General features: G+C 47.1%; 1 protein-coding gene across 1 annotated transcript in view; it reads left to right on the top strand.

Annotated features, from left to right (window-relative positions):
• The first annotated feature begins 665 nt into the window (after positions 1 to 665).
• LOC142663526 (anthrax toxin receptor 1-like) overlaps positions 666 to 26,906 on the top strand; it is a 55,012-nt gene continuing 28,771 nt past the window's right edge. Inside the window, exons 1-2 of the mRNA XM_075842250.1 lie at positions 666 to 929; positions 3,395 to 3,455. Coding sequence (XP_075698365.1) covers positions 825 to 929; positions 3,395 to 3,455 — 166 coding nt within the window. The 5' untranslated portion in view covers positions 666 to 824. The remainder of the gene's footprint in view (positions 930 to 3,394; positions 3,456 to 26,906) is intronic.

Below are 26,906 nucleotides of genomic sequence, written 5' to 3'. Positions count from 1 at the left end.
AATAGTGCTGAAATAATATGCCCTCAAAGTGCCAACATAAGTCTGCCATGTAGTTCCCACAAAATACAACAATTCGGTTCCCAAATAATACCACGTACACTGCTAAATAATACTGGGAGGATTTAGGATCATTTTTCAACTAAGATTGTCCTCATGGGCCCGTAAGAAATGGGGGTCCTCGGGCAATTGCCCAGTTTGCCACACTCTAAAGCCGTCCCTGTTGTTATCTCTACATTGTTGAGGGATCCATCTTAACCAGTCAGTAGCACCAAGAGGAATCGCAAGACACTATTGGACCGGAAAAACACAGAATCGGTCAGGTTCAACAACATGTCATGTGATCTCTCTTAGTGCTTCTGACTTGCCAAGATGGATCATTAGAGGGGTATTCCAGCCTAAAACATTTTTCACCTATCCACTGGACAGGTGATAAATGGTAGATTGTGAGGGCATGACCCATCGATCGCCACAAAACCATAACTAGGAGGAGTTTAAATGGAGCGACGACCGAGCATGTGCCCTGCCGCTCCATTAAAAGTTCTGTGCTCGGCCGTTCCTATCAGTGCCACAGACTCTAAATGGAGCAGCAGGGCGTATGCCTGACCGCCGCCCCATCCAGACTCCTTCCAGCCCCCGTCTTGCTTTTGGGGGAACGGAGGACCGGAGTCACCCATCCTGGCAATCAGTAGGGGTCGCAGCGATCACATCACCGCCGATCTAGTATTTATCACCTATTCAGTGCTTTAGGCCGGAATACCCCTTTAAGAAGAGGGAAATAATACAATATGTGGATGCAATTTTTAATATTGGATGGGATGTGCTGAATGAGCTCTCCGTCTGTTCCACAGCTCTCTACCATTGCTGACAGCCTCGACCATGTATTCCCCGTGACTGGTGGATTCCAGGCTCTACATGGAGTCATTGACTCAGTGAGTATACATTTATATATACTGTCAGTGACGTAACTCGAAGTGACAGACCCTAAAGCAAATGTTCAGTGGGCTCAAATACTGATACCCTACACTAGCTCCAAAAATAATAGAAGTGACTGATGTAGTGCAACGCCATGGCAACTTGAAATATATCCTTAACGAGAAATATATATACCTTGTGTATATATATATTAGTGGGCATAGTGTATAGTGATACTGTCCTGACAAATCTAGGCTTCCTGCATTACAATAGAGCTGCCACCTGTCATAAATGACCGCCCATTTATTGACAACAAATTTTTAAATCGGCCGCCCTCCTCGAGCGTGGACCTCACCCAGCTCCATGTAAAGGTTAAGACTTTTATTGAATTATCAGACCTCAGACCGGACAATAAAGATCATGTAGAAACCAGACCATTGTGGTGCCTGGCACCTGAATCCATAAATACATCAGTCCTGCCTCCAAATAATTTTTCCCGTCATGATCACTTATGTATATATGACAGTTTACCTCTCAAGCACATACCAAATAATACCACTACGTACAAGGGCCAAATAATACCTACACTCCATTTCCACATATAGCTACCACAAAGACCAACACAACCAAAAATATCACCAGACAGTGTTCATATATTGGTGAATACAGTACAATTACATCCAGTGACTCACAGGTGACGTCTTCTCTGATTGGAGTCGTTCACTATCCCTTTTCTCTCCATCTGACCCAGAAAGCCATGACGACTTCTCCCAGCCACGATTCGTCTTTGCAGAGTTTGCTGCCCAGATGTGTTTAGCTCTTCACTTTTTCAGCACATGTACACAAACTCCTATTCCTACCGAACTACCGCCTTTACCAGTGTCCTGGTGCTGCAAAAATAGTGCCACATAGATAGTGCCCCCAAAATAATAGTACCCCACGCAGTAATAATGCCCCCATTTGTGCAGTACACTGTAATAGTGCCCTGTTAGTGCCCCCACACAGTAATAGTGCCCCTTTACGCCCCACACACTTTCATAGTGCCCTCTTTGTGTGGGTCACAGAAGCAGTGTCCCCACACAGTAATAATGCCCCATTATTGCTCCCTCGCTGTAATAATGACTGCTTAGTGCCCCCACATAGGAATGATGCTCCCTTAGTGCCTCCTTCACAGTGTTGATTAGCTTTTAGTGCTCCCCTCACAGTAATAATTCCCCCTTAGTATCCTTCACACAGTAAAGATGCCCCCTTTGTGACCCTGAAACAGTAAGGATGCCCCCTTAGTGCCCCCAAATAGAAATGATGCCCCCTTAGTACAACCCTCATATTAATGATGCCACTTAGTACCTCTTCACAGTAATGATGCTGCCTTAGGCTATGTTCACACGGAGTATTTTGCAGGCAGAATTTGTGCCTCAAAATTCTGTTTGGAAGTTTGAGGCAAATTTTCCTCTCCCTGCTCTCCCTTTTCGCAGCGTTTTTCGTCCGCGCCCAATGGGCGCTGCGGGCATAAAGCACCGTGAAATACGCTTTCTCTGCCTCCCATTGAAGTCAATAGGAGGTCAGAGGCGGAAACGCCCGAAGATAGGGCATGTCGCTTCTTTCTCCCGCGAGCCGGTTTTACCGCTCGCGGGAGAAAACCGCCCCCGCCTCCCATTGAAATCGACGGGAGGCATTTTCGGGCCGTTTTTGACAAGCTTTTTGGCGCGGTTTTCGTGTCAAAAAACTTGTCAAAAAACTCTGTGTGAACTTAGCCTTAGTGTTCCATAGTAGTAATACCCCGCCAGTGCCCTGACAAAATAGTGATATTCCATAAGTGGTCCCCACAAAGTAGTGATGTCCCTTTACTGCTTCCCCACAGAGAACTAGTGCCCCTTAAAATAATAAAACTAATATTCACCTAGCCAGGGAGTGAATGGAGGAGCAGTGAGCTGATGGCTCCCTGCTCCACCATTGTATTCAATTGTAGCTGTGTCCTGAAGATGCAATTGAAAGTATTGCCTGGCAGCCCAGGACCCCCAGGGACTGTGAGCCCCATAGAGGTCGCTATAGCTGCTACGGCGGTAATTACGCAACTGTCTGGAGCAGAAAACCACTGGATACCTACCACTGGGCAATCTAATCCCTGGACCGGAAGCAGAGGAGTAATCACAGGACAGAGGAACTAATGGCAACAATAAAAATGAGGCCCCTTTCAAGTGCTGCTTGACACCACCGAACCTTCTACAGGGGTCTTATAGCAGCGGCAATTACAGAACGAAATGTAAAATGTGCCGCACGGCGCTGCCATAGAGCTGCCACTATATATCTTATACAGTACTTATCATGGTGTATATGGTGCACTATTACCGATTCCTAAGTCTTCAGCCCCAGGCAGCGAGGGAACGTGAATTGTTGGCTTGTATTAGCAGTAATGGATATGAAATATTTTCTATGACTTAATCTTAGAAGATGCCACACAGAGAACTGCTTCTTCTTTCAGATCTTGAAGAAATTCTGCATTGAAATTCTGGCTGCGGAGCCGTCCAGCGTCTGTGCCGGGGGTGAGTTACCACAGGAATGAAAATTCTTGAAGGTCTGAAAAGAAATTTCATATTTGGCATTTTTAAAGTGGTCTTGTCAGGTCATGGTTACCCAAGCTTGGGTGGCAGATTTGTTGCATTGTGTGTGTTGCCATACAGAACATGAGATGGGGGCCCATGGAGAGCGAGGGCCCACCCTGGTTTTTCACATCCCGTTTGCTACTGTGTGGCAAGAACCACCCAGGAGTATGGGACAGATGAAGCAAAGTACAGACCCTACAGTCCTGGGTGGTAAAGCCTGGCACCATAATGAGTTGCCAATTTTCATCTTTGCTATGGGCCCCCCTCTTTCCTATGCATGCCACTGGTCTGGTGTAGGACTCACGGTTTGGTATACTGGTGGATCCCTGTTGTGGACTAATACAGGCCCGGAGCATATGGTCCTCATGCATAAAATGTTCAAACATAGGACATATGGATGTCATAGAGGGGGTCCCCTGCTCTTGCTTTGGTGGACCCAACGCATCGATTGGTCGACCATTCTTTTGAATGACTGGCATGTTATACTAGATGTTGTTTTTTTTGTGTCACTGTTTTCACACTGTCCACTGAGCCGTTACTATAGGCCGACACGCCATGATTTGTGGAGATCACTTACAACGTGTAAAGTGTAGACTGGTGGAGGGTCAGAAGTCATCTCATTATGATCAGAGGGTAGGGTGACCATACCTCCCAACCACCCCATTATTCTCAAACGGGGTGTGGTTTATGTAAATGTGTATGTAAGTGGGTGTGGCATGTTTGGTGGGCATTCCTGGGCTGACTAGGGTGGAGCATGTTCTGCGAATATGGATTCAAATGTTGGGAGGTATGAACTAAACCCTATATTATGAAACTGGGGGAAATAACAGGATAAGATCACAGATAACAAGTGATGGTGCCATGGACATTTCTGTAGCTAAACATAGAAAGAGCTTCAAGAAACCAAAGCTGATCTAGGTTTGGTTAAGCAGAACTCTAAGGGGTTCTGGGCATTGCAGCCGTAACATGGACCCCAAAATATAGATGCATTACTAACGTGGGACACTGGCATAAGGCTTAGTTTAGACTTTACTTGAAACTCTTTTAGTACCCATTATACTGCCCTGATGACAGTCCTAGATGATGAGGACAGGTTAGCTACTCCTCCCCCTCTCTACACAGTGACCGCTGCACAAAGCATGCTCACAACACTCTCCCATAGGCATGCTCACAACACTCTCCCATAGGCATGCTCACAACACTTTAACATAGACATGCTCACAACACTCTCCCATAGGCATGCTCACTTCACTGTACCTTAAGCATGCTCACAACACTCTCCCATAGGCATGCTAACAACACTCTCACATAGGCATGCTAACAACACTCTCCCATAGGCATGCTCACAACACTCTCCCATAGGCATGCTCACAACACTCTCCCTTAGGCATGCTCAAAACACTCTCCCTTAGGCATGCTCACAATACTCTCCCACGAGCATGCCCACAACACTCTCCCTTAGGCATGCTCACAACACTCTCCCATAGACATGCTCACAACACTCTCCCATAGGCATGCTCACAACACTCTCCCATAGGCATGCTCACAACACTCTCCCACAGGCATGCTCACAACACTCTCCCATAGACATGCTCACAACACTCTCCCATAGGCATGCTCACAACACTTTCCCTGGACTTCTAGGTGCCTGCTGTAAAGCAAATATCTGGAACTGCTGTTGCAGTATCTCACCATAAAAAGAACTGTATAGTATATATATTTAATGAGGAGATTATTTCCCTTTAAGCTGTTTTATATAGTATTGTAAGTGAAGAATTAGAAGTCATGGGGTCACCGAGGCTTGAACGGTCCTGTCAAGAGAAACATTAATGAGTAGTAATTCCCCCTACATCCACTTGTCTGCCCATAGACTGATATATAGACATTTGGGACAGGAGGGGTAAAAAGCAGATGTACTTTTGGAATTGAACCCTAACTATTGAAAGGGTGGATATCCCCTAGAGGGAATGAATAATATGTAACAACACGACAGCTTATTATATAGTAAGGCCTCTCATTTCAGCAATTCAGCATTAGCCGACATTGTACAGTGGTGATGTCATCATGATGACATCACTTCAATAGACTTTCTTTGTCCGCTGACGGTTTTGATGCATGCCAGAGGACAGCAGGGCTAGAAATGGGGCCGCACAGAGGAATCATTCTCACTGCATCATGGTAGATTAATCGATCTCACTGGACCAATAAAGACTTTTATAGTGTACATAGGTCCCTGGCAATAGCGTGTGATGTCATTGGCTGTTAGGTGGTGGGCCTAGATGTAACCTTTGCCCAGGGTGACAAATTCTCACCACCGGGAACGTAATTTAAAAGTGCTGGGTCCCATAACAAACTTTTAAATGGTGCCCGATTGACCAGATCCATGTGAAAGTTAGAGATGCACGTAGGTTGGGCCCCTAACAACGGCCCCCAGGTGCGCCATTTTAGTACCCTCTGGCAGGGCATAATAAGAGACCTGTCTGTGTTAAACCGACAAAATACAGTGCAATATCAACGTATTATATCAGCAATCCAAAAGCCCTCACATGGCTACGTCAATGAAAAAATGAAAACTCTTTTTGGAATTCAATGACGAAGACACCAAAAAAAATTGTCGCACCCTGAAAGCCAAAAAAGGCTGCGTCCTTAAGTGGTTAATCAGACCCCAAAATAAATGAACTCCCCAAACCCCAAAATTAATTCAGACCCCTAAATTGAATTGTACCCTATGCCCGAACCCTAAATGAATTCAGACCCATGACAAATTCAGACCCATGACAAAAACCAGACCCTAAACCACTAAATCAATCGAAATAAATTTAGACCCCAGACGAAAGCCCTAAATGAATTCAGACCTAGACAAGACCCCTAAATAAATTTAGACCCCAGATCAAACCCTTATTAATGCAGACCCTAGACCCATACCCTTAATTAATCATACCCCAGACAAGACCCTTCAATTATTTCAGACCCCAGATCAGACCTGTAAGGTGATTCATACTCCAGACCCCTAAATTAATTCAGACCCCAGATCAGACTCGTTAATAATTTAGACCCTAGAACAGACTCATTTAATTGGACCTTAAATAAAAAAATTGATGTGCCCATGGGGGGCATGCGGGAACAACTGTGGGCAGCTGCGGCCACTGTGATCCCTAAAGCGATGCCATTTCTCACCACAATCCTTCTCCCTATCTAATATTATTATAGGGGTTTGGGATATAATTCACAACTAATCATCTTGTCGTGTGTTCAAAACTTCTTGTCATATTGTTTCCCTGGAGCGGGGAGCCCGTGCCACCCAATAGCCATAGAGATGGGACCAACAAAGGTTTTCCTTTATGGTACTTACAGCCTTGACAGTCGGGTAGAGGTGGGCACCAGAACAAGCAGAAGGGGCGTCTGGGGGGTAAATGCTCAGCCGCAGGGTGCACAGAATAGTGGCGTTGTGGCTTAATACAAAAACATTCTAAAAGTCCTTCCACATGGGAAGATTATCGCCCGAACGACTGTACGAACATTCCAGCGATCAGCCGACACACGAGCTCGTCAGTTGTCTAATCGCATCTCATATATGGTGGAAACTAGAATGGTTTGTCGGCAGCACATCCACTCCTGTGTCCTGTGATAGCGGATGAAAACTGGACGGGGAAAACAATCGTATTAAAGATTGTGTGACTCCATGTAGGTGGAACAGACGAGCGCCGATCGACATGCTCTTATCATTGATCACTGGCAAAAAAGTCTGCCCGTGTAAAAGACAAAAAAATCTGCCCGTGTAAAAGACAAAAAAGTCTGCCCGTGTAAAAGGCAAAAAATCTGCCCGTGTAAAAGGCAAAAAAATCTGCCCGTGTAAAAGACAAAAAAATCTGCCCGTGTAAAAGACAAAAAAATCTGCTCGTGTAAAAGGCAAAAAATCTGCCCGTGTAAAAGACTAAAAAATCTACCCGTGTAAAAGGCAAAAAATCTGCCCGTGTACCGTGTAAAAGACAAAAAAATCTGCCCGTGTAAAAGACAAAAAAGTCTGCCCGTGTAAAAGACAAAAAATCTGCCTGTGTAAAAGACTAAAAAGTCTGCCCGTGTAAAAGACAAAAAATCTGCCCGTGTAAAAGACAAAAAAGTCTGCCCGTGTAAAAGACTAAAAAATCTGCCCGTGTAAAAGGCAAAAAAATCTGCCCGTGTAAAAGACAAAAAAGTCTGCCCGTGTAAAAGGCAAAAAATCTGCCCGTGTAAAAGGCAAAAAAATCTGCCCGTGTAAAAGACAAAAAAATCTGCCCATGTAAAAGACAAAAAAATCTGCCCGTGTAAAAGACAAAAAAGTCTGCCCGTGTAAAAGACAAAAAATCTGCCTGTGTAAAAGACAAAAAAGTCTGCCCGTGTAAAAGACAAAAAAGTCTGCCCGTGTAAAAGACTAAAAAATCTGCCCGTGTAAAAGGCAAAAAAATCTGCCCATGTAAAAGGCAAAAAAATCTGCCCATGTAAAAGGCAAAAAAGTCTGCCCGTGTAAAAGACAAAAAAGTCTGCCCGTGTAAAAGACAAAAAAATCTGCCCGTGTAAAAGACAAAAAATCTGCCCGTGTAAAAGACTAAAAAATCTGCCCGTGTAAAAGGCAAAAAAATCTGCCCATGTAAAAGGCAAAAAAATCTGCCCATGTAAAAGGCAAAAAAGTCTGCCCGTGTAAAAGACAAAAAAGTCTGCCCGTGTAAAAGACAAAAAAATCTGCCCGTGTAAAAGACAAAAAAATCTGCCCATGTAAAAGGCAAAAAAGTCTGCCCGTGTAAAAGACAAAAAAGTCTGCCCGTGTAAAAGACAAAAAAGTCTGCCCGTGTAAAAGGCAAAACATCTGCCCGTGTAAAAGGCAAAAAAATCTGCCCGTGTAAAAGACAAAAAAATCTGCCCGTGTACCGTGTAAAAGACAAAAAAATCTGCCCGTGTAAAAGACAAAAAAGTCTGCCCGTGTAAAAGACAAAAAAGTCTGCCCGTGTAAAAGACAAAAAATCTGCCTGTGTAAAAGACAAAAAATCTGCCCGTGTAAAAGACTAAAAAATCTGCCCGTGTAAAAGACTAAAAATCTGCCCGTGTAAAAGACTAAAAAATCTAACCGTGTAAAAGACTAAAAAATCTGCCCGTGGAAAAGTCAAAAAATCTGCCCGTGTAAAAGACAAAAAAGTCTGCCCGTGTAAAAGACTAAAAATCTGCCCGTGTAAAAGACAAAAAATCTGCCCGTGTAAAAGACTAAAAAATCTGCCCGTGTAAAAGGCAAAAAATCTGCCCGTGTAAAAGACAAAAAATCTGCCCGTGTTAAAGACTAAAAAATCTGCCCGTGTAAAAGACAAAAAAATCTGCCCGTGTAAAAGGCAAAAAATCTGCCCGTGTAAAAGGAAAAAAAATCTGCCGTGTAAAAGACTAAAAAATCTGCCCGTGTAAAAGACAAAAAAGTCTGCCCGTGTAAAAGACTAAAAAATCTGCCCGTGTAAAAGACAAAAAATCTGCCCGTGTAAAAGACAAAAAATCTGCCCGTGTAAAAGACAAAAAATCTGCCCGTGTAAAAGACAAAAAATCTGCCCGTGTAAAAGACAAAAAAGTCTGCCCGTGTAAAAGACTAAAAAATCTGCCCGTGTAAAAGACAAAAAAGTCTGCCCGTGTAAAAGACAAAAAAATCTGCCCGTGTAAAAGGCAAAAAATCTGCCCGTGTAAAAGGCAAAAAAATCTGCCCGTGTAAAAGACAAAAAATCTGCCCGTGTAAAAGACAAAAAATCTGCCCGTGTAAAAGACAAAAAATCTGCCCGTGTAAAAGACAAAAAATCTGCCCGTGTAAAAGACAAAAAATCTGCCCGTGTAAAAGACTAAAAAATCTGCCCGTGTAAAAGGCAAAAAATCTGCCCGTGTAAAAGGCAAAAAATCTGCCCGTGTAAAAGACTAAAAAATCTGCCCGTGTAAAAGGCAAAAAATCTGCCCGTGTAAAAGGCAAAAAAATCTGCCCGTGTAAAAGACAAAAAAATCTGCCCATGTAAAAGACAAAAAAATCTGCCCGTGTAAAAGACAAAAAAGTCTGCCCGTGTAAAAGACAAAAAATCTGCCTGTGTAAAAGACAAAAAAGTCTGCCCGTGTAAAAGACAAAAAAGTCTGCCCGTGTAAAAGACTAAAAAATCTGCCCGTGTAAAAGGCAAAAAAATCTGCCCATGTAAAAGGCAAAAAAGTCTGCCCGTGTAAAAGACAAAAAAGTCTGCCCGTGTAAAAGACAAAAAAATCTGCCCGTGTAAAAGACAAAAAATCTGCCCGTGTAAAAGACTAAAAAATCTGCCCGTGTAAAAGGCAAAAAAATCTGCCCATGTAAAAGGCAAAAATATCTGCCCATGTAAAAGGCAAAAAAGTCTGCCCGTGTAAAAGACAAAAAAGTCTGCCCGTGTAAAAGACAAAAAAATCTGCCCGTGTAAAAGACAAAAAAATCTGCCCATGTAAAAGGCAAAAAAGTCTGCCCGTGTAAAAGACAAAAAAGTCTGCCCGTGTAAAAGACAAAAAAGTCTGCCCGTGTAAAAGGCAAAACATCTGCCCGTGTAAAAGGCAAAAAAATCTGCCCGTGTAAAAGACAAAAAAATCTGCCCGTGTACCGTGTAAAAGACAAAAAAATCTGCCCGTGTAAAAGACAAAAAAGTCTGCCCGTGTAAAAGACAAAAAATCTGCCTGTGTAAAAGACAAAAAATCTGCCCGTGTAAAAGACTAAAAAATCTGCCCGTGTAAAAGACTAAAAATCTGCCCGTGTAAAAGACTAAAAAATCTAACCGTGTAAAAGACTAAAAAATCTGCCCGTGGAAAAGTCAAAAAATCTGCCCGTGTAAAAGACAAAAAAGTCTGCCCGTGTAAAAGACTAAAAATCTGCCCGTGTAAAAGACAAAAAATCTGCCCGTTTAAAAGACAAAAAAATCTGCCCGTGTAAAAGGCAAAAAATCTGCCCGTGTAAAAGACAAAAAATCTGCCCGTGTTAAAGACTAAAAAATCTGCCCGTGTAAAAGACAAAAAAATCTGCCCGTGTAAAAGGCAAAAAATCTGCCCGTGTAAAAGGAAAAAAAATCTGCCGTGTAAAAGACTAAAAAATCTGCCCGTGTAAAAGACAAAAAAGTCTGCCCGTGTAAAAGACTAAAAAATCTGCCCGTGTAAAAGACAAAAAATCTGCCCGTGTAAAAGACAAAAAATCTGCCCGTGTAAAAGACAAAAAATCTGCCCGTGTAAAAGACAAAAAATCTGCCCGTGTAAAAGACAAAAAAGTCTGCCCGTGTAAAAGACTAAAAAATCTGCCCGTGTAAAAGACAAAAAAGTCTGCCCGTGTAAAAGACAAAAAAATCTGCCCGTGTAAAAGGCAAAAAATCTGCCCGTGTAAAAGGCAAAAAAATCTGCCCGTGTAAAAGACAAAAAATCTGCCCGTGTAAAAGACAAAAAATCTGCCCGTGTAAAAGACAAAAAATCTGCCCGTGTAAAAGACAAAAAATCTGCCCGTGTAAAAGACAAAAAATCTGCCCGTGTAAAAGACTAAAAAATCTGCCCGTGTAAAAGGCAAAAAATCTGCCCGTGTAAAAGGCAAAAAATCTGCCCGTGTAAAAGACTAAAAAATCTGCCCGTGTAAAAGGCAAAAAATCTGCCCGTGTAAAAGGCAAAAAAATCTGCCCGTGTAAAAGACAAAAAATCTGCCCGTGTAAAAGACAAAAAATCTGCCCGTGTAAAAGACTAAAAAATCTGCCCGTGTAAAAGACAAAAAATCTGCCCGTGTAAAAGACTAAAAAAGTCTGCCCGTGTAAAAGGCAAAAAATCTGCCCGTGTAAAAGACAAAAAATCTGCCCGTGTAAAAGACAAAAAATCTGCCCGTGTAAAAGACTAAAAAATCTGCCCGTGTAAAAGACAAAAAATCTGCCCGTGTAAAAGGCAAAAAAATCTGCCCGTGTAAAAGGCAAAAAATCTGCCCGTGTAAAAGGCAAAAAATCTGCCCGTGTAAAAGACTAAAAAAATCTGCCCGTGTAAAAGGCAAAAAAGTCTGCCCGTGTAAAAGACAAAAAAATCTGCCCGTGTAAAAGGCAAAAAATCTGCCCGTGTAAAAGACAAAAAATCTGCCCGTGTAGGACTTTTAGGATTTTTTTCCAGCTGTTCCTCCAGCCTCGGGTTTGTGTTCACCGTTTTAGGGGCGGAATAGAGACAATAACTGTCCTGTTGCTAAGAAGAATGCCCCGATTGATGCACATCAACTATCTGTTTCCGCTCCAGTGGGGTGGCAGCTTGTTGCTGGCATGTATGACAACCCAATGTCTGCATCACTCGTCTAATTCTACAATGTGAATGGGCGCATAGACCACCCCCCACCTTGCCATAGAATTATAGTGTGGGGGAGGGGGCCTGAAGCATTGCCACCACCCTCACCAAGCCTAACCTTACACTGCCCACATTGCATCCACACAATGACCTTTTCCAGTCCCCTGTGCTGTTCTGTCACAATCAGCGATGGTCAGAGTGACAATAAGTGGGGGAGAAAAGGACGCAGCGACTGAGCGAAATCAAATGAACCATCCGGCAGAGAAAGAAATGAACGTTACTCGAGTACCGGAACATCAGGGAGGATCAAAAATAGTTCTAGATGAACGTATAATGTGTGTGTTTATTTTTGTATGTCAGATCCAGTGGGGTAACTTGAGGCTCTTGGGCCCCCATGAATAATCTGTAACATGGCACACGTTACTTGTAGTACTGCTCTTCTGTGTGGGGGCACTATGGGGGCATCATACTGTGTGGAGGAACTATGGAGGCATGATATTGTGTGGGGGCACTATGGAGGCATGATACTGTGTGGGGGCACTATAGAGGCATGATACTGTGTGGAGGAACTATGGGGGCATCATACTGTGTGGAGGAACTATGGAGGCATGATACTGTGTGGAGGAACTATGGAGGTATGATACTGTGTGGAGGAACTATGGAGGCATGATACTGTGTGGAGGAACTATGGAGGCACAATACTGTGTGGAGGAACTATGGAGGAATTATACTGTGTGGAGGAACTATGGAGGCATGATACTGTGTGGGGGCACTATGAAGGCATGATACTGTGTGGAGGCACTATGGAGGCATGATACTGTGTTGAGGAACTATGGAGGCATGATACTGTGTTGAGGAACTATGGAGGCATGATACTGTGTGGAGGCACTATGGAGGCATGATACTGTGTGGAGGAACTATGGAGGCATGATACTGTGTGGAGGAACTATGGAGGCATGATACTGTGTGGAGGAACTATGGAGGCATGATACTGTGTGGAGGTACTATGGAGGCATGATACTGTGTGGAGGCACTATGGAGGCATGATACTGTGTGGAGGAACTATGGAGGCATGATACTGTGTGGGGGCACTATGGAGGCATTATACTGTGTGGAGGAACCATGGAGGCACGATACTGTGTGGAGGCACTATGGAGGCATTATACTGTGTGGAGGAACTATGGAGGCACGATACTGTGTGGAGGAACTATGGAGGCATGATACTGTGTGGAGGAACTATGGAGGCATGATACTGTGTGGAGGAACTATGGAGGTATGATACTGTGTGGAGGAACTATTGAGGCACGATACTGTGTGGGGGCACTATGGAGGCATGATACTGTGTGGGGTCACTATGGAGGCATGATACTGTGTGGAGGCACTATGGAGGCATGATACTGTGTGGAGGAAGTATGGAGGCACGATACTGTGTGGAGGAACTATGGAGGCATGATACTGTGTGGAGGAACTATGGAGGCACGATACTGTGTGGGGGCACTATGGAGGCACGATACTGTGTGGGGGCACTATGGAGGCATGATACTGTGTGGGGGCACTATGGAGGCATGATACTGTGTGGAGGAACTATGGAGGCATGATACTGTGTGGGGGCACTATGGAGGCATGATACTGTGTGGAGGCAGCTATGGGGACATTATACGGTGTGGAGGCAGCTATGGGGACATTATACTGTGTGGAGGCAGCTATGGGGGCATTATACTGTGTGGAGGCAGCTATGGGGACATTATACTGTGTGGGGGCAGCTATGGGGACATTATACTGTGTGGAGGCAGCTATGGGGTGACATTATACTGTGTGGAGGCAGCTATGGGGGCATTATACTGTGTGGAGGCAGCTATGGGAACATTATACTGTGTGGAGGCAGCTATTAGGACATTATACTGTGTGGAGGCAGCTATGGGGACATTATACTGTGTGGGGGCAGCTATGGGGACATTATACTGTGTGGAGGCAGCTATGGGGGCATTATACTGTGTGGAGGCAGCTATGGGGACATTATACTGTGTGGAGGCAGCTATGGGAACATTATACTGTGTGGAGGCAGCTATGAGGACATTATACTGTGTGGAGGCAGCTATGGGGCATTATACTGTGTGGAGGCAGCTATGGGGGAGGACATTATACTGTATGGAGGCAGCTATGTGGACATTATACTGTGTGGAGGCAGCTATGGGGACATTATACTGTGTGGAGGCAGCTATGGGGACATTATACTGTGTGGTGGCAGCTATGGGGACATTATACTGTGTGGAGGTAGCTATGGGGACATTATACTGTGTGGAGGCAGCTATGGGGGCATCATACTGTGTGGAGGCAGCTATGAGGACATTATACTGTGTGGAGGCAGCTATGGGGGCATTATACTGTGTGGAGGCAGCTATGGGGGACATTATACTGTGTGGAGGCAGCTATGAGGACATTATACTGTGTGGAGGCAGCTATGGGGGCATTATACTGTGTGGAGGCAGCTATGGGGACATTATACTGTGTGGAGGCAGCTATGGGGGCATTATACTGTGTGGAGGCAGCTATGGGGACATTATACTGTGTGGAGGCAGCTATGGGAACATTATACTGTGTGGAGGCAGCTATGAGGACATTATACTGTGTGGAGGCAGCTATGGGGCATTATACTGTGTGGAGGCAGCTATGGGGGAGGACATTATACTGTATGGAGGCAGCTATGTGGACATTATACTGTGTGGAGGCAGCTATGGGGACATTATACTGTGTGGAGGCAGCTATGGGGACATTATACTGTGTGGAGGCAGCTATGGGGGACATTATACTGTGTGGAGGCAGCTATGAGGACATTATACTGTGTGGAGGCAGCTATGGGGGCATTATACTGTGTGGAGGCAGCTATGGGGACATTATACTGTGTGGAGGCCGCTATGGGGGAGGACATTATACTGTATGGAGGCAGCTATGAGGACATTATACTGTGTGGAGGCAGCTATGGGGACATTATACTGTGTGGAGGCAGCTATGGGGACATTATACTGTGTGGTGGCAGCTATGGGGACATTATACTGTGTGGAGGCAGCTATGGGGACATTATACTGTGTGGAGGCAGCTATGGGGGACATTATACTGTGTGGAGGCAGCTATGAGGACATTATACTGTGTGGAGGCAGCTATGGGGGCATTATACTGTGTGGAGGCAGCTATGGGGACATTATACTGTGTGGAGGCAGCTATGGGGACATTATACTGTGTGGAGGCAGCTATGGGGGACATTATACTGTGTGGAGGCAGCTATGGGAACATTATACTGTGTGGAGGCAGCTATGAGGACATTATACTGTGTGGGGCAGCTATGGGGACATTATACTGTGTGGAGGCAGCTATGGGGGCATTATACTGTGTGGAGGCAGCTATGGGGGCATTATACTGTGTGGAGGCAGCTATGGGGACATTATACTGTGTGGAGGCAGCTATGGGGACATTATACTGTGTGGAGGCCGCTATGGGGGAGGACATTATACTGTATGGAGGCAGCTATGAGGACATTATACTGTGTGGAGGCAGCTATGGGGGACATTATACTGTGTGGAGGCAGCTATGAGGACATTATACTGTGTGGAGGCAGCTATGGGGGCATTATACTGTGTGGAGGCAGCTATGGGGACATTATACTGTGTGGAGGCAGCTATGGGGACATTATACTGTGTGGAGGCCGCTATGGGGGAGGACATTATACTGTATGGAGGCAGCTATGAGGACATTATACTGTGTGGAGGCAGCTATGGGGACATTATACTGTGTGGAGGCAGCTATGGGGACATTATACTGTGTGGTGGCAGCTATGGGGACATTATACTGTGTGGAGGCAGCTATGGGGACATTATACTGTGTGGAGGCAGCTATGGGGGACATTATACTGTGTGGAGGCAGCTATGAGGACATTATACTGTGTGGAGGCAGCTATGGGGGCATTATACTGTGTGGAGGCAGCTATGGGGACATTATACTGTGTGGAGGCAGCTATGGGGAAATTATACTGTGTGGAGGCAGCTATGGGGGACATTATACTGTGTGGAGGCAGCTATGGGAACATTATACTGTGTGGAGGCAGCTATGAGGACATTATACTGTGTGGGGCAGCTATGGGGACATTATACTGTGTGGAGGCAGCTATGGGGGCATTATACTGTGTGGAGGCAGCTATGTGGAGATTATACTGTGTGGGGGCAGCTATGGGGACATTATACTGTGTGGAGGCACTATGGGGACATTATACTGTGTGGGGGCAGCTATGGGGGCATTATACTGTGTGGAGGCAGCTATGGGAACATTATACTGTGTGGAGGCAGCTATGAGGACATTATACTGTGTGGAGGCAGCTATGGGGGCATTATACTGTGTGGGGCAGCTATGGGGACATTATACTGTGTGGAGGCAGCTATGGGGCATTATACTGTGTGGAGGCAGCTATGGGGGCATTATACTGTGTGGAGGCAGCTATGAGGACATTATACTGTGTGGGGGCAGCTATGGGGGCATTATACTGTGTGGAGGCAGCTATGGGGGCATTATACTGTGTGGGGGCAGCTATGGGGACATTATACTGTGGGGAGGCACTATGGGGACATTATACTGTGTGGGGGCAGCTATGGGAACATTATACTGTGTGGAGGTAGATATGGGGACATTATACTGTGTGGGGAGACACTATAGGGTCATTATACTGTGTGGAGGCAGCTATGAGGGACATTATACTGTGTGGAGGCAGCTATGGGGACATTATACTGTGTGGAGGCAGCTATGAGGACATTATACTGTGTGGGAGCACTATGGGGGCATTATACTGTGTGGAGGCAGCTATGGGGACATTATACTGTGTGGAGGCACTATGGGGACATTATACTGTGTGGGGGCAGCTATGGGAACATTATACTGTGTGGAGGCAGCTATGGGGACATTATACTGTGTGGGGAGACACTATAGGGGCATTATACTGTGTGGAGGCCGCTATGAGGGACATTATACTGTGTGGAGGCAGCTATGGGGGCATTATACTGTGTGGAGGCAGCTATGGGAACATTATACTGTGTGGAGGCAGCTATTAGGACATTATACTGTGTGGAGGCAGCTATGGGGACATTATACTGTGTGGGGGCAGCTATGGGGATATTATACTGTGTGGGGCAGCTATGGGGACATTATACTGTGTGGGGGCAGCTATGGGGACATTATACTGTGTGGAGGCAGCTATGGGGACATTATACTGTGTGGAGGCAGCTATGGGGATATTATACTGTGTGGGGCAGCTATGGGGACATTATACTGTGTGGAGGCAGCTATGGGGCATTATACTGTGTGGAGGCAGCTATGGGGGAGGACATTATACTGTGTGGAGGCACTATGGGGACATTATACTGTGTGGGGGCAGCTATGGGAACATTATACTGTGTGGAGGCAGCTATTGGGACATTATACTGTGTGGGGAGACACTATAGTGGCATTATACTGTGTGGAGGCAGCTATGAGGGACATTATACTGTGTGGAGGCAGCTATGGGGACATTATACTGTGTGGGGGCAGCTATGGGGACATTATACTGTGTGGAGGCAGCTATGGGGACATTATACTGTGTAGAGCCAGCTATGGGAACATTATACTGTGTGGAGGCAGCTATGAGGACATTATACTGTGTGGAGGCAGCTATGGGGGCATTATACTGTGTGGGGCAGCTATGGGGACATTATACTGTGTGGAGGCAGCTATGGGGCATTATACTGTGTGGTGGCAGCTATGGGGGAGGACATTATACTGTGTGGAGGCAGCTATGAGGACATTATACTGTGTGGGGGCAGCTATGGGGGCATTATACAGTGTAGAGGCAGCTATGGGGGCATTATACTGTGTGGAGGCACTATGGAAGCATGATAATGTGTGGGGGCACTATGGGGACATTATACTGTGTGGAGGAACTATGGGGACATTATAATGTGTGGGGGCAGCTATGCGGACATTATACTGTGTGGGGGCAGCTATGGGGACATTATACTGTGTGGGGAGACACTATAGGGGCATTATACTGTGTGGAGGCAGCTATGGGGACATTATACTGTGTGGAGGCAGCTATGGGGACATTATACTGTGTGGGGGCAGCTATGGGGACATTATACTGTGTGGGGGCAGCTATGGGGACATTATACTGTGTGGAGGCAGCTATGGGGACATTATACTGTGTGGAGGCAGCTATGGGGACATTATACTCTGTGGAGGCAGCTATGGGGACATTATACTGTGTGGAGGCAGCTATGGGGCATTATACTGTGTGGAGGCAGCTATGGGGACATTATACTGTGTGGAGGCACTATGGAGGCATGATAATGTGTGGGGGAACTATGGGGACATTATACTGTGTGGAGGAACTATGGGGACATTATAATGTGTGGGGGCAGCTATGCGGACATTATACTGTGTGGGGGCAGCTATGGGGGCATTATACTGTGTGGAGGCAGCTATGGGGTGACATTATACAGTGTGGAGGCAGCTATGGGGACATTATACTGTGTGGAGGCAGCTATGGGGACATTATACTGTGTGGAGGCAGCTATGGGGGTATTATACTGTGTGGAGGAACAATGGGGACATTATACTGTGTGGAGGCACTATGGGGACATTATACTGTGTGGGGGCACTATGGGGACATTATACTGTGTGGAGGCAGCTATGGGGACATTATACTGTGTGGGGGCACTATGGGGACATTATACTGTGTGGAGGCAGCTATGGGGACATTATACTGTGTGGAGGCAGCTATGGGGACATTATACTGTGTGGAGGCAGCTATGGGGACATTATACTGTGTGGAGGCAGCTATTGGGGACATTATACTGTGTGGAGGCAGCTATGGGGACATTATACTGTGTGGAGGCAGCTATGGGGACATTATATTGTGTGGAGGCACTATGGAGTCATGATAATATGTGGGGGCACTATGGAGTCATGATACTGTGTGGAGGAACTATGGAGGCATGATATTGTGTGGAGGAACTATGGAGGCATGATACTGTGTGGGGCAGTATGGAGGCACAATACTGTGTGGAGGCAGCTATGGGGACATTATACTGTGGAGGCAGCTATGGGGACATTATACTGTGTGGGGGCAGCTATGGGGGCATTATACTGTGTGGAGGCAGCTATGGGGACATTATACTGTGGAGGCAGCTATGGGGGCATTATACTGTGTGGGGGCAGCTATGGGGACATTATACTGTGTGGGGACAGCTATGAGGACATTATACTGTGTGGAGGCAGCTATGGGGGCATTATACTGTGTGGAGGCAGCTATGGGGACATTATACTGTGTGGAGGCACTAGGGGGACATTATACTGTGTGGAGGCACTAGGGGGACATTATACTGTGTGGAGGCAGCTATGGGGGCATTATACTGTGTGGTGGCAGCTATGAGGGCATTATACTGTGTGGAGGCAGCTATGGGGGTATTAAACTGTGTGGTGGCAGCTATGGGGACATTATACTGTGTGGGGGCAGCTATGGGGACATTATACTGTGTGGTGGCAGTTATGGGGACATTATACTGTGTGGAGGAACTATGGGGACATTATACTGTGTGGAGGCACTAGGGGGACATTATACTGTGTGGAGGCACTAGGGGGACATTATACTGTGTGGAGGCAGCTATGGGGGCATTATACTGTGTGGTGGCAGCTATGAGGGCATTATACTGTGTGGAGGCAGCTATGGGGGCATTATACTGTGTGGGGGCAGCTATGGGTGCATTATACTGTGTGGGGGCAGCTATGGGTGCATTATACTGTGTGGGGGCAGCTATGGGTGCATTATACTGTGTGGGGGCAGCTATGGGGACATTATACTGTGTGGGGGCAGCTATGGGAGCATTTATACTGTGTGGAGGCAGCTATGGGGACATTATACTGTGTGGAGGCAGCTATGGGGGCATTATACTGTGTGGAGGCAGCTATGGGGACATTATACTATGTGGGAGCACTATAGGGGCATTATGGAGGCAGCTATGGGGACATTATACTGTGTGGAGGCAGCTATGGGGACATTATACTGTGTGGAGGCAGCTATGGGGGCATTATACTGTGTGGAGGCAGCTATGGGGACATTATACTGTGTGGAGGCAGCTATGGGGGCATTATACTGTGTGGAGGCAGCTATGGGGGCATTATAATGTGTGGAGGCAGCTATGGAGGCATGATAATGTGTGGGGCACTATGGGGACATGATAATGTGTGGGGCACTATGGGGACATTATACTGTGTGGAGGCACTATGGAGGCATGATAATGTGTGGGGGCACTATGGCGGCATGATACTGTGTGGAGGAACTATGGGGACATTATACTGTGTGGAGGCACTATGGAGGCATGATAATGTGTGGAGGAACTATGGAGGCATGATAATGTGTGGAGGAACTATGGAGGCATGGTAATGTGTGGAGGAACTATGTAGGCATGATACTTTGTGGGGGCAATATGGGGCACGATACTGTGTGGGGGCACTATGGGGCATTATACTGTGTGGAGGAACTATGGAGGCATTATACTGTGTGGGGGCAGCTATGAGGGCATTATACTGTGTGGAGGCAGCTATGGGGACATTATACTGTGTGGAGGAACTATGTTGGCATGATACTGTGTGGAGGCAGCTATGGGGACATTATACTGTGTGGGGGCAGCTATGGGAACATTATACTGTGTGGCGGAACTATGGAGGCATGATACTGTGTGGAGGAACTATGGAGGCATGATACTGTGTGGAGGAACTATGGAGGCATGATACTGTGTGGAGGAACTATGGAGGCATGATACTGTGTGGAGGAACTATGGACGCATGATACTGTGTGGAGGAACTATGGAGGCATGATACTGTGTGGGGGCACTATGGGGAATGATACTGTGTGGGGGCACTATGGGGCATTATACTGTGTGAGGGCACTATGGGGCATTATACTGTGTGGGGGCACTATGGGGCATTATACTGTGTGGGGCACTATGGGGATATGATACTGTGTAGAGGCAGCTATGGGAATATGATACTGTGTGGGGGCACTATGGGGCATTATACTGTGTGGGGGCACTATGGGGATATGATACTGTGTGGGGGCACTATTTGGATATGATACTGTGTGGGGGCACTATGGGGATATGATACTGTGTGGGAGCACTATGGGGATATGAGACTGTGTGGGAGCACTATGGGGATATGATACTGTGTGGGGGCACTATGGGGATATGATACTGTGTGGGGGCACTATGGGGATATTATACTGTGTGGGGGCACTATGGGGCATTATACTGTGTGAGGGCGCTATGTGGCATGATACTGTGTGGGAGCACTATTTGGATATGATACTGTGTGGGAGCACTATGTGGCATGATACTGTGTGGGAGCACTATGGGGATATGAGACTGTGTGGGAGCACTATGGGGATATGATACTGTGTGGGGGCACTCTGGGGATATGATACTGTGTGGGGGCACTATGGGGATATTATACTGTGTGGGGGCACTATGGGGCATTATACTGTGTGAGGGCACTATGTGGCATGATACTGTGTGGGAGCACTATGTGGCATGATACTGTGTGGGAGCACTATGGGGATATGAGACTGTGTGGGAGCACTATGGGGATATGATACTGTGTGGGGGCACTCTGGGGATATGATACTGTGTGGGGGCACTATGGGGATATTATACTGTGTGGGGGCACTATGGGGCATTATACTGTGTGAGGGCACTATGTGGCACGATACTGTGTGGGAGCACTATGGGGATATGATACTGTGTGGGGGCACTATGGGGATATGATACTGTTTGGGGGCACTATGGGGATATGATACTGTGTGGGAGCACTATGGGGATATGATACTGTGTGGGAGCACTATACTGTGTGGGGGCACTATGGGGCATTATACTGTGTGAGGGCACTATGGGGATATGATACTGTGTGAGGGCACTATGGGGATATGATACTGTGTGGGAGCACTATGGGGCATGATACTGTGTGGGAGCACTATGGGGCATGATACTGTGTGAGGGCACTATGGGGATATGATACTGTGTGGGAGCACTATGGGGATATGATACTGTGTGGGAGCACTATACTGTGTGGGGGCACTATGGGGCATTATACTGTGTGAGGGAACTATGGGGATATGATACTGTGTGAGGGCACTATGGGGATATGATACTGTGTGGGAGCACTATGGGGCATGATACTGTGTGGGAGCACTATGGGGCATGATACTGTGTGAGGGCACTATGGGGATATGATACTGTGTGGGAGCACAAAGGGAACTTGGTGTTTATTGACAGGGATTAGGTGGAGTAAGAGGCGTATCTTAATGTTAAAAAAAATTGTTGCATGAGGTCTCTTTCCAATGGCTGAAGTTGGAGGTACGCTATATGCCTATCTACTACTTCAGTTGTATGTATGATGTTTGCACCCTTAAAATACGTCAGCTGTAAAGAGCTGAGAATTGTTTACAAACCGCGCTCCCTGGGTGCTGGGCGTGCCTGTGGAGCTGCCGGAGTACAGCGTGAGATGTCTGTAGCATGATGTCTGTGACATGGAGCTCTGTAGCTTTATGATTCTCTGGGAATTACTCAAATCCATTAGGTGGGTCCGGCTCTAGAAGGTTTTTCTCGGTCATGGTAAGTTCATTGTCAAAGTTGTCAAATTCTGCAAAGATTTAGGAGTGTTCCTTGTTAGAACCTTGACTACATCTCAAGACTCAGATATTCTCAAGTGCTGCTCTTAATTCCTCAAAAATGTATATCTTTTTAGATCCGTTTTCCTTCCAAAGGCGTCGCCGCAAGGGGTGCACCGGGGCTCTGGAGCCTGAGAGGGCCCAAAAGGTTCCTCTGCGCCATATGAGGACACCAGTATTACAAATTACATATGTTAGGTCGGGGACTCTGTTACCGATTTTGAATTGTGGCCCAGGAGCTTCAAGTTACCCCTTTGTTGACTGGTCCCGACTTCACAATCGATTCCACCCTGGATAAGGTTGATCACTTGTGATTGTGGGGGAGGAGGATTCCTTGCTTTCTTGGGGCTGCCCCCTTTCTCCTTGGTCCCCTTGATGTTAGATTTGCCTCTCAGCCCCTTTTTTATTGTTATATATCTTTGGTGCCTTTCGTATCTACATATTTTGTAAGAAAAAATATATTATGAAGGAGATTAAGGCTAAGTTACCAACAGTATCCCTAGGAACCCTCCACATTAACGGACAAAACACAAGGTGACAGGAGATTTGTGAGTGAGAGGGAGGGGTATATAAGGTGGCAGCGTCTCTACAGGAAGGTGAGGGGACAGAAAGTGGCACAGACACTGTGGGGGGTAAGGGCAGGTGTCACAAAAGATGGTAGGGGCTCTGTGAGGAAAAGGGCACAGAAAGTGGCGGACGCTCTGTGGGCGGTTGGGATGTTGGGATACAAGCTGGCAAGGGCTCTACAAGGGGCGAGAGGAAAGAAGGTGCCAGGAGTTCTGTTAGGAGTGGAGAGGCATTGACACAGAAAGTGGCATAGGCTCTTTTGGCGGGGCAGCGGCTGTTAGGGGAGTGCGGCGTGGGCAGAGAAGGTGGCAGAGGCTCTATGGGGTTGTCAGGGGGACAAAAGGTGGTAGAGGCTCTATGGGGTGGTCAGGGGGACAGAAGGTAGCAGAGGCTCTATGTGGTGGTCAGTGTGACAGAAGGAGGCATGGGCTCTATGGGGTGGCTAGGAGGACAGTAGGTGGCAGAGGCTCTATCGGGTGGTCAGTGGGACATAAGGTGGCAGAGGCTCTATGGAGTGGTCAGTGTGACAAAAGGAGGCAGAGGCTCTATGGGGTGGTCAGTGTGACAAAAGGAGGCATAGGCTCTATGGGGTGGTCAGGAGGACAGAAGGAGGCAGAGGCTCTATGGGGTGGCCAGGAGGACAGAAGGTGGCAGAGACTCTATGGGGTGGCCAGGAGGACAGAAGGAGGCAGAGGCTCTATGGGGTGGCACGGAGGGCAGAAGGTGGCAGAGGCTCTATGGGGTGGTCAGGAGGACAGTAGGTGGCAGAGGCTCTATAGGGTGGTCAGGAGGACAAAAGGAGGCAGAGGCTCTATGGGGTGGTCAGGAGGACAGTAGGTGGCAGAGGCTCTATAGGGTGGTCAGGAGGACAGAAGTTGGCAGAGGCTCTATGGGGTGGTCAGTGTGACAGAAGGAGGCAGAGGCTCTATGGGTTGGTTAGTGTGACAGAAGGTAGCAGAGACTCTATGGGGTGGTCAGTGTGACAGAAGGTGGCAGAGGCTCTGTGGGGTGGTCAGTGTGACAGAAGGTGGCAGAGGCTCTATGGGTTGGTCAGAGTGACAGAAGGAGGCAGAGGCTCTATGGGTTGGTCAGTGTGACAGAAGGAGGCAGAGGCTATATGGGGTGGTCAGTGGGACAGAAGGAGGCAGAGGCTCTATGGGGTGGTCAGTGTGACAGAAGGAGCCAGAGGCTCTATGGGTGGCCAGGAGGATAGAAGTAGGCAGAGAATCTATGGGGTGGTCAGGAGGACAGAAGGAGGCAGAGGCTCTATGGGGTGGTCAGTGGGATAGAAGGAGGCAGAGGCTCTATGGGGTGGTCAGGAGGACAGAAGGTGGCAGAGGCTCTATGGGGTGGTCAGTGGGATAGAAGGAGGCAGAGGCTCTATGGGGTGGTCAGTGTGACAGAAGGAGGCAGAGGCTCTATGGGGTGGCCAGGAGGATAGAAGTAGGCAGAGGCTCTATGGGATGGTCAGGAGGACAGAAGGAGGCAGAGGCTCTATGGGATGGTCAGTGTGACAGAAGGTGGCAGAGGCTTTATGGGGTGGTCAGGGGGACAGAAGGTGGCAGAGGCTCTATGGGGTGGTCAATGTGAAAGAAGGTGGCAGAGGCTCTATGGGGTGGTCAGGGGGACAGACGGTGGCAGAGGCTCTATGGAGTGGTCAGTGTGACAGAAGGTGGCAGAGTCTCTATGGGGTGGTCAGTGTGACAGAAGATGGCAGAGGCTCTATGGGGTGGTCAGGGGGAGAGACGTTGGCAGAGGCTCTATGGGGTGGTCAGTGTGACAGAAGGTGGCAGAGGCTCTATGGGGTGGTCAGGGGGACAGAAGGTGGCAGAGGCCCTGTGGTTGGAGGGGGCAGGAAAGTCAGAAGGTGTCAGGGGCTCTGTTAGGGAAGGAAGGTGGGGAAGGCAAAAGGTGGTCTCCAGGGTTCTGACTTAGTGGCCCTCTTTTTGACAAGCATGCAACGCTATTCCTCCTGTCAAATCTGACAGAATTTACGACTGAGGCTGCAAACAAAGCACCCGACACAAATGTAACCAGAGCTTTACTAATTCTTACGTTTTTGTTTTTACTGTCCTGGCTGAAAACGTGATGGTGATATTATGGGACACCTGGTGTTAGCATACTGCCGGGGGCACTGGTGAAGGGTATGTAAAGCGGGAGAATACATTCCCAACTTACAGGAAAATGTTACTTTACGTTATGTTATTTTGTATATTGGGCCCCCCGCGGCCTTCTAAATATTATGCAAGTATATTAGTGAACTGTACCTTTAAGATTTGCTTCTGTCTGCTGTTATCTGCTGGTATTGTGTCTTTTCCCCACTCAGTTGTCAGAGGCCACTATATATATTGCATTGTGTATAGCGTTGTGCTGATGTCATGTTGATAATTCTGTTCCCTGGCAGGTCTGGTCAGAGCCGGTTGGCTTGCTGCCTCTATTTAAATTGTAGGTGCCGGGATGCACAGCCCGGGCGGGGGGGGGGGGGGGCGTTTTAAGGTGTATAAAACATTAGGGAGCCTGCCAAACAGTGTACAGAGTGCAGGCTGAGGCCCAGGAGGTAACAAGTCTGTGCAGGAGGGAGTGAGGAGCAGTGACAAGCTGCAGCGCATGTAGAGATAGTAGCTGCTAAAGATGCGGTCAGGTGAAAGACAGAAATAGAGAGCTCTGACTGAGTAGGCTGCTGTCGGAGGAAGACACGTCAGCTATACTGGTTGAGGCTCCGGCTGGGCCGCGATCGCAGGAAGGGCTCCGCGTGATTCCCAGCGTGATTCCCAGCAGAGAGACTGATGGAGGGTCTGAGACGGCAAGCTAGGCAGTGACTGGAGTACAGAGAGAGTAGCCGGAAGGACCAACTGGAAAGAGAATGGAACTGAGGAGCCTGATGGGGATTGCTGAAATTGGGCTAGACTGCATCTATCGTTGGGCCTGTGGTGGCAGTAGATCCTGAAGAGCGAGCACTGGGTGGGGTGGCCGCCCACACTATGAAGAGAGCTAGCAAGGCAGATAGAGTGGGGACGTAAAGGAAACATTTAAGATATTCACAAAGAGGTCCAGAATAGTACAAGACTAAGGGAAAAGATGGTACCAAGTGCAACCACCATCTCAAGTGGCACTGGGCTCGAAGTGAAGCAGCCAACTACTAGGCCTAAGCAGACAGGAGGGCCCCCCTTGGCCCCTTCTGCGACAAGTATACAGAAAGGCAGCCGTCTTCATCCTGCCTCAGCTGTTACATATAAGACTGTTCCTCTTACGCCTCATGAACACGACCGTTGTGCCACTCGGGCCGTTTTTGACAGCATCCGAGTGGCACCCGATAGTCTTCACGGACCCATTCACTTTAGCGGGTGAATTGGGTCCATGAAAAATGGTCCGAGTCTCCGATCCGAGGAAAGATAGAACATGTCCTACCTTTCCTCAGATCTCTGACGGGACTCGGACGGCGCACACCGTCGTGTGAATGAGGCGTTAGTGGCTACTGAGAAGAATTGTGAACGCTGAGAAACAGGGAAGTAGTGAAAATAGAACAATACTTTATTGACATAAAAGATACAATACAATAATGATGATAAAAAAGATATTGTATCTTTTATGTCAATAAAGTATTGTTCTATTTTCACTACTTCCCTGTTTCTCTGCGTTCACCTTTTTTTCGGCTTTATCTATTCAGTTATGCTTTTGGGTTTAACACCCTAGAATCAGCCCATATAACCTTATATATATTTCATTTACTTCAGTTTGGGCTACATTGATTCATGCTGCTTTTTCGGTTTGAGAAGACATGTGATTGG

The sequence above is a fragment of the Rhinoderma darwinii genome, chromosome 11 (assembly GCF_050947455.1).
Source record: "Rhinoderma darwinii isolate aRhiDar2 chromosome 11, aRhiDar2.hap1, whole genome shotgun sequence".
In the NCBI taxonomy this organism is placed as follows: domain Eukaryota; kingdom Metazoa; phylum Chordata; class Amphibia; order Anura; family Rhinodermatidae; genus Rhinoderma; species Rhinoderma darwinii.
The sequence above is the reverse complement of the archived record's forward strand: the minus strand, read 5'-3'. Positions and strand labels throughout refer to the sequence as shown.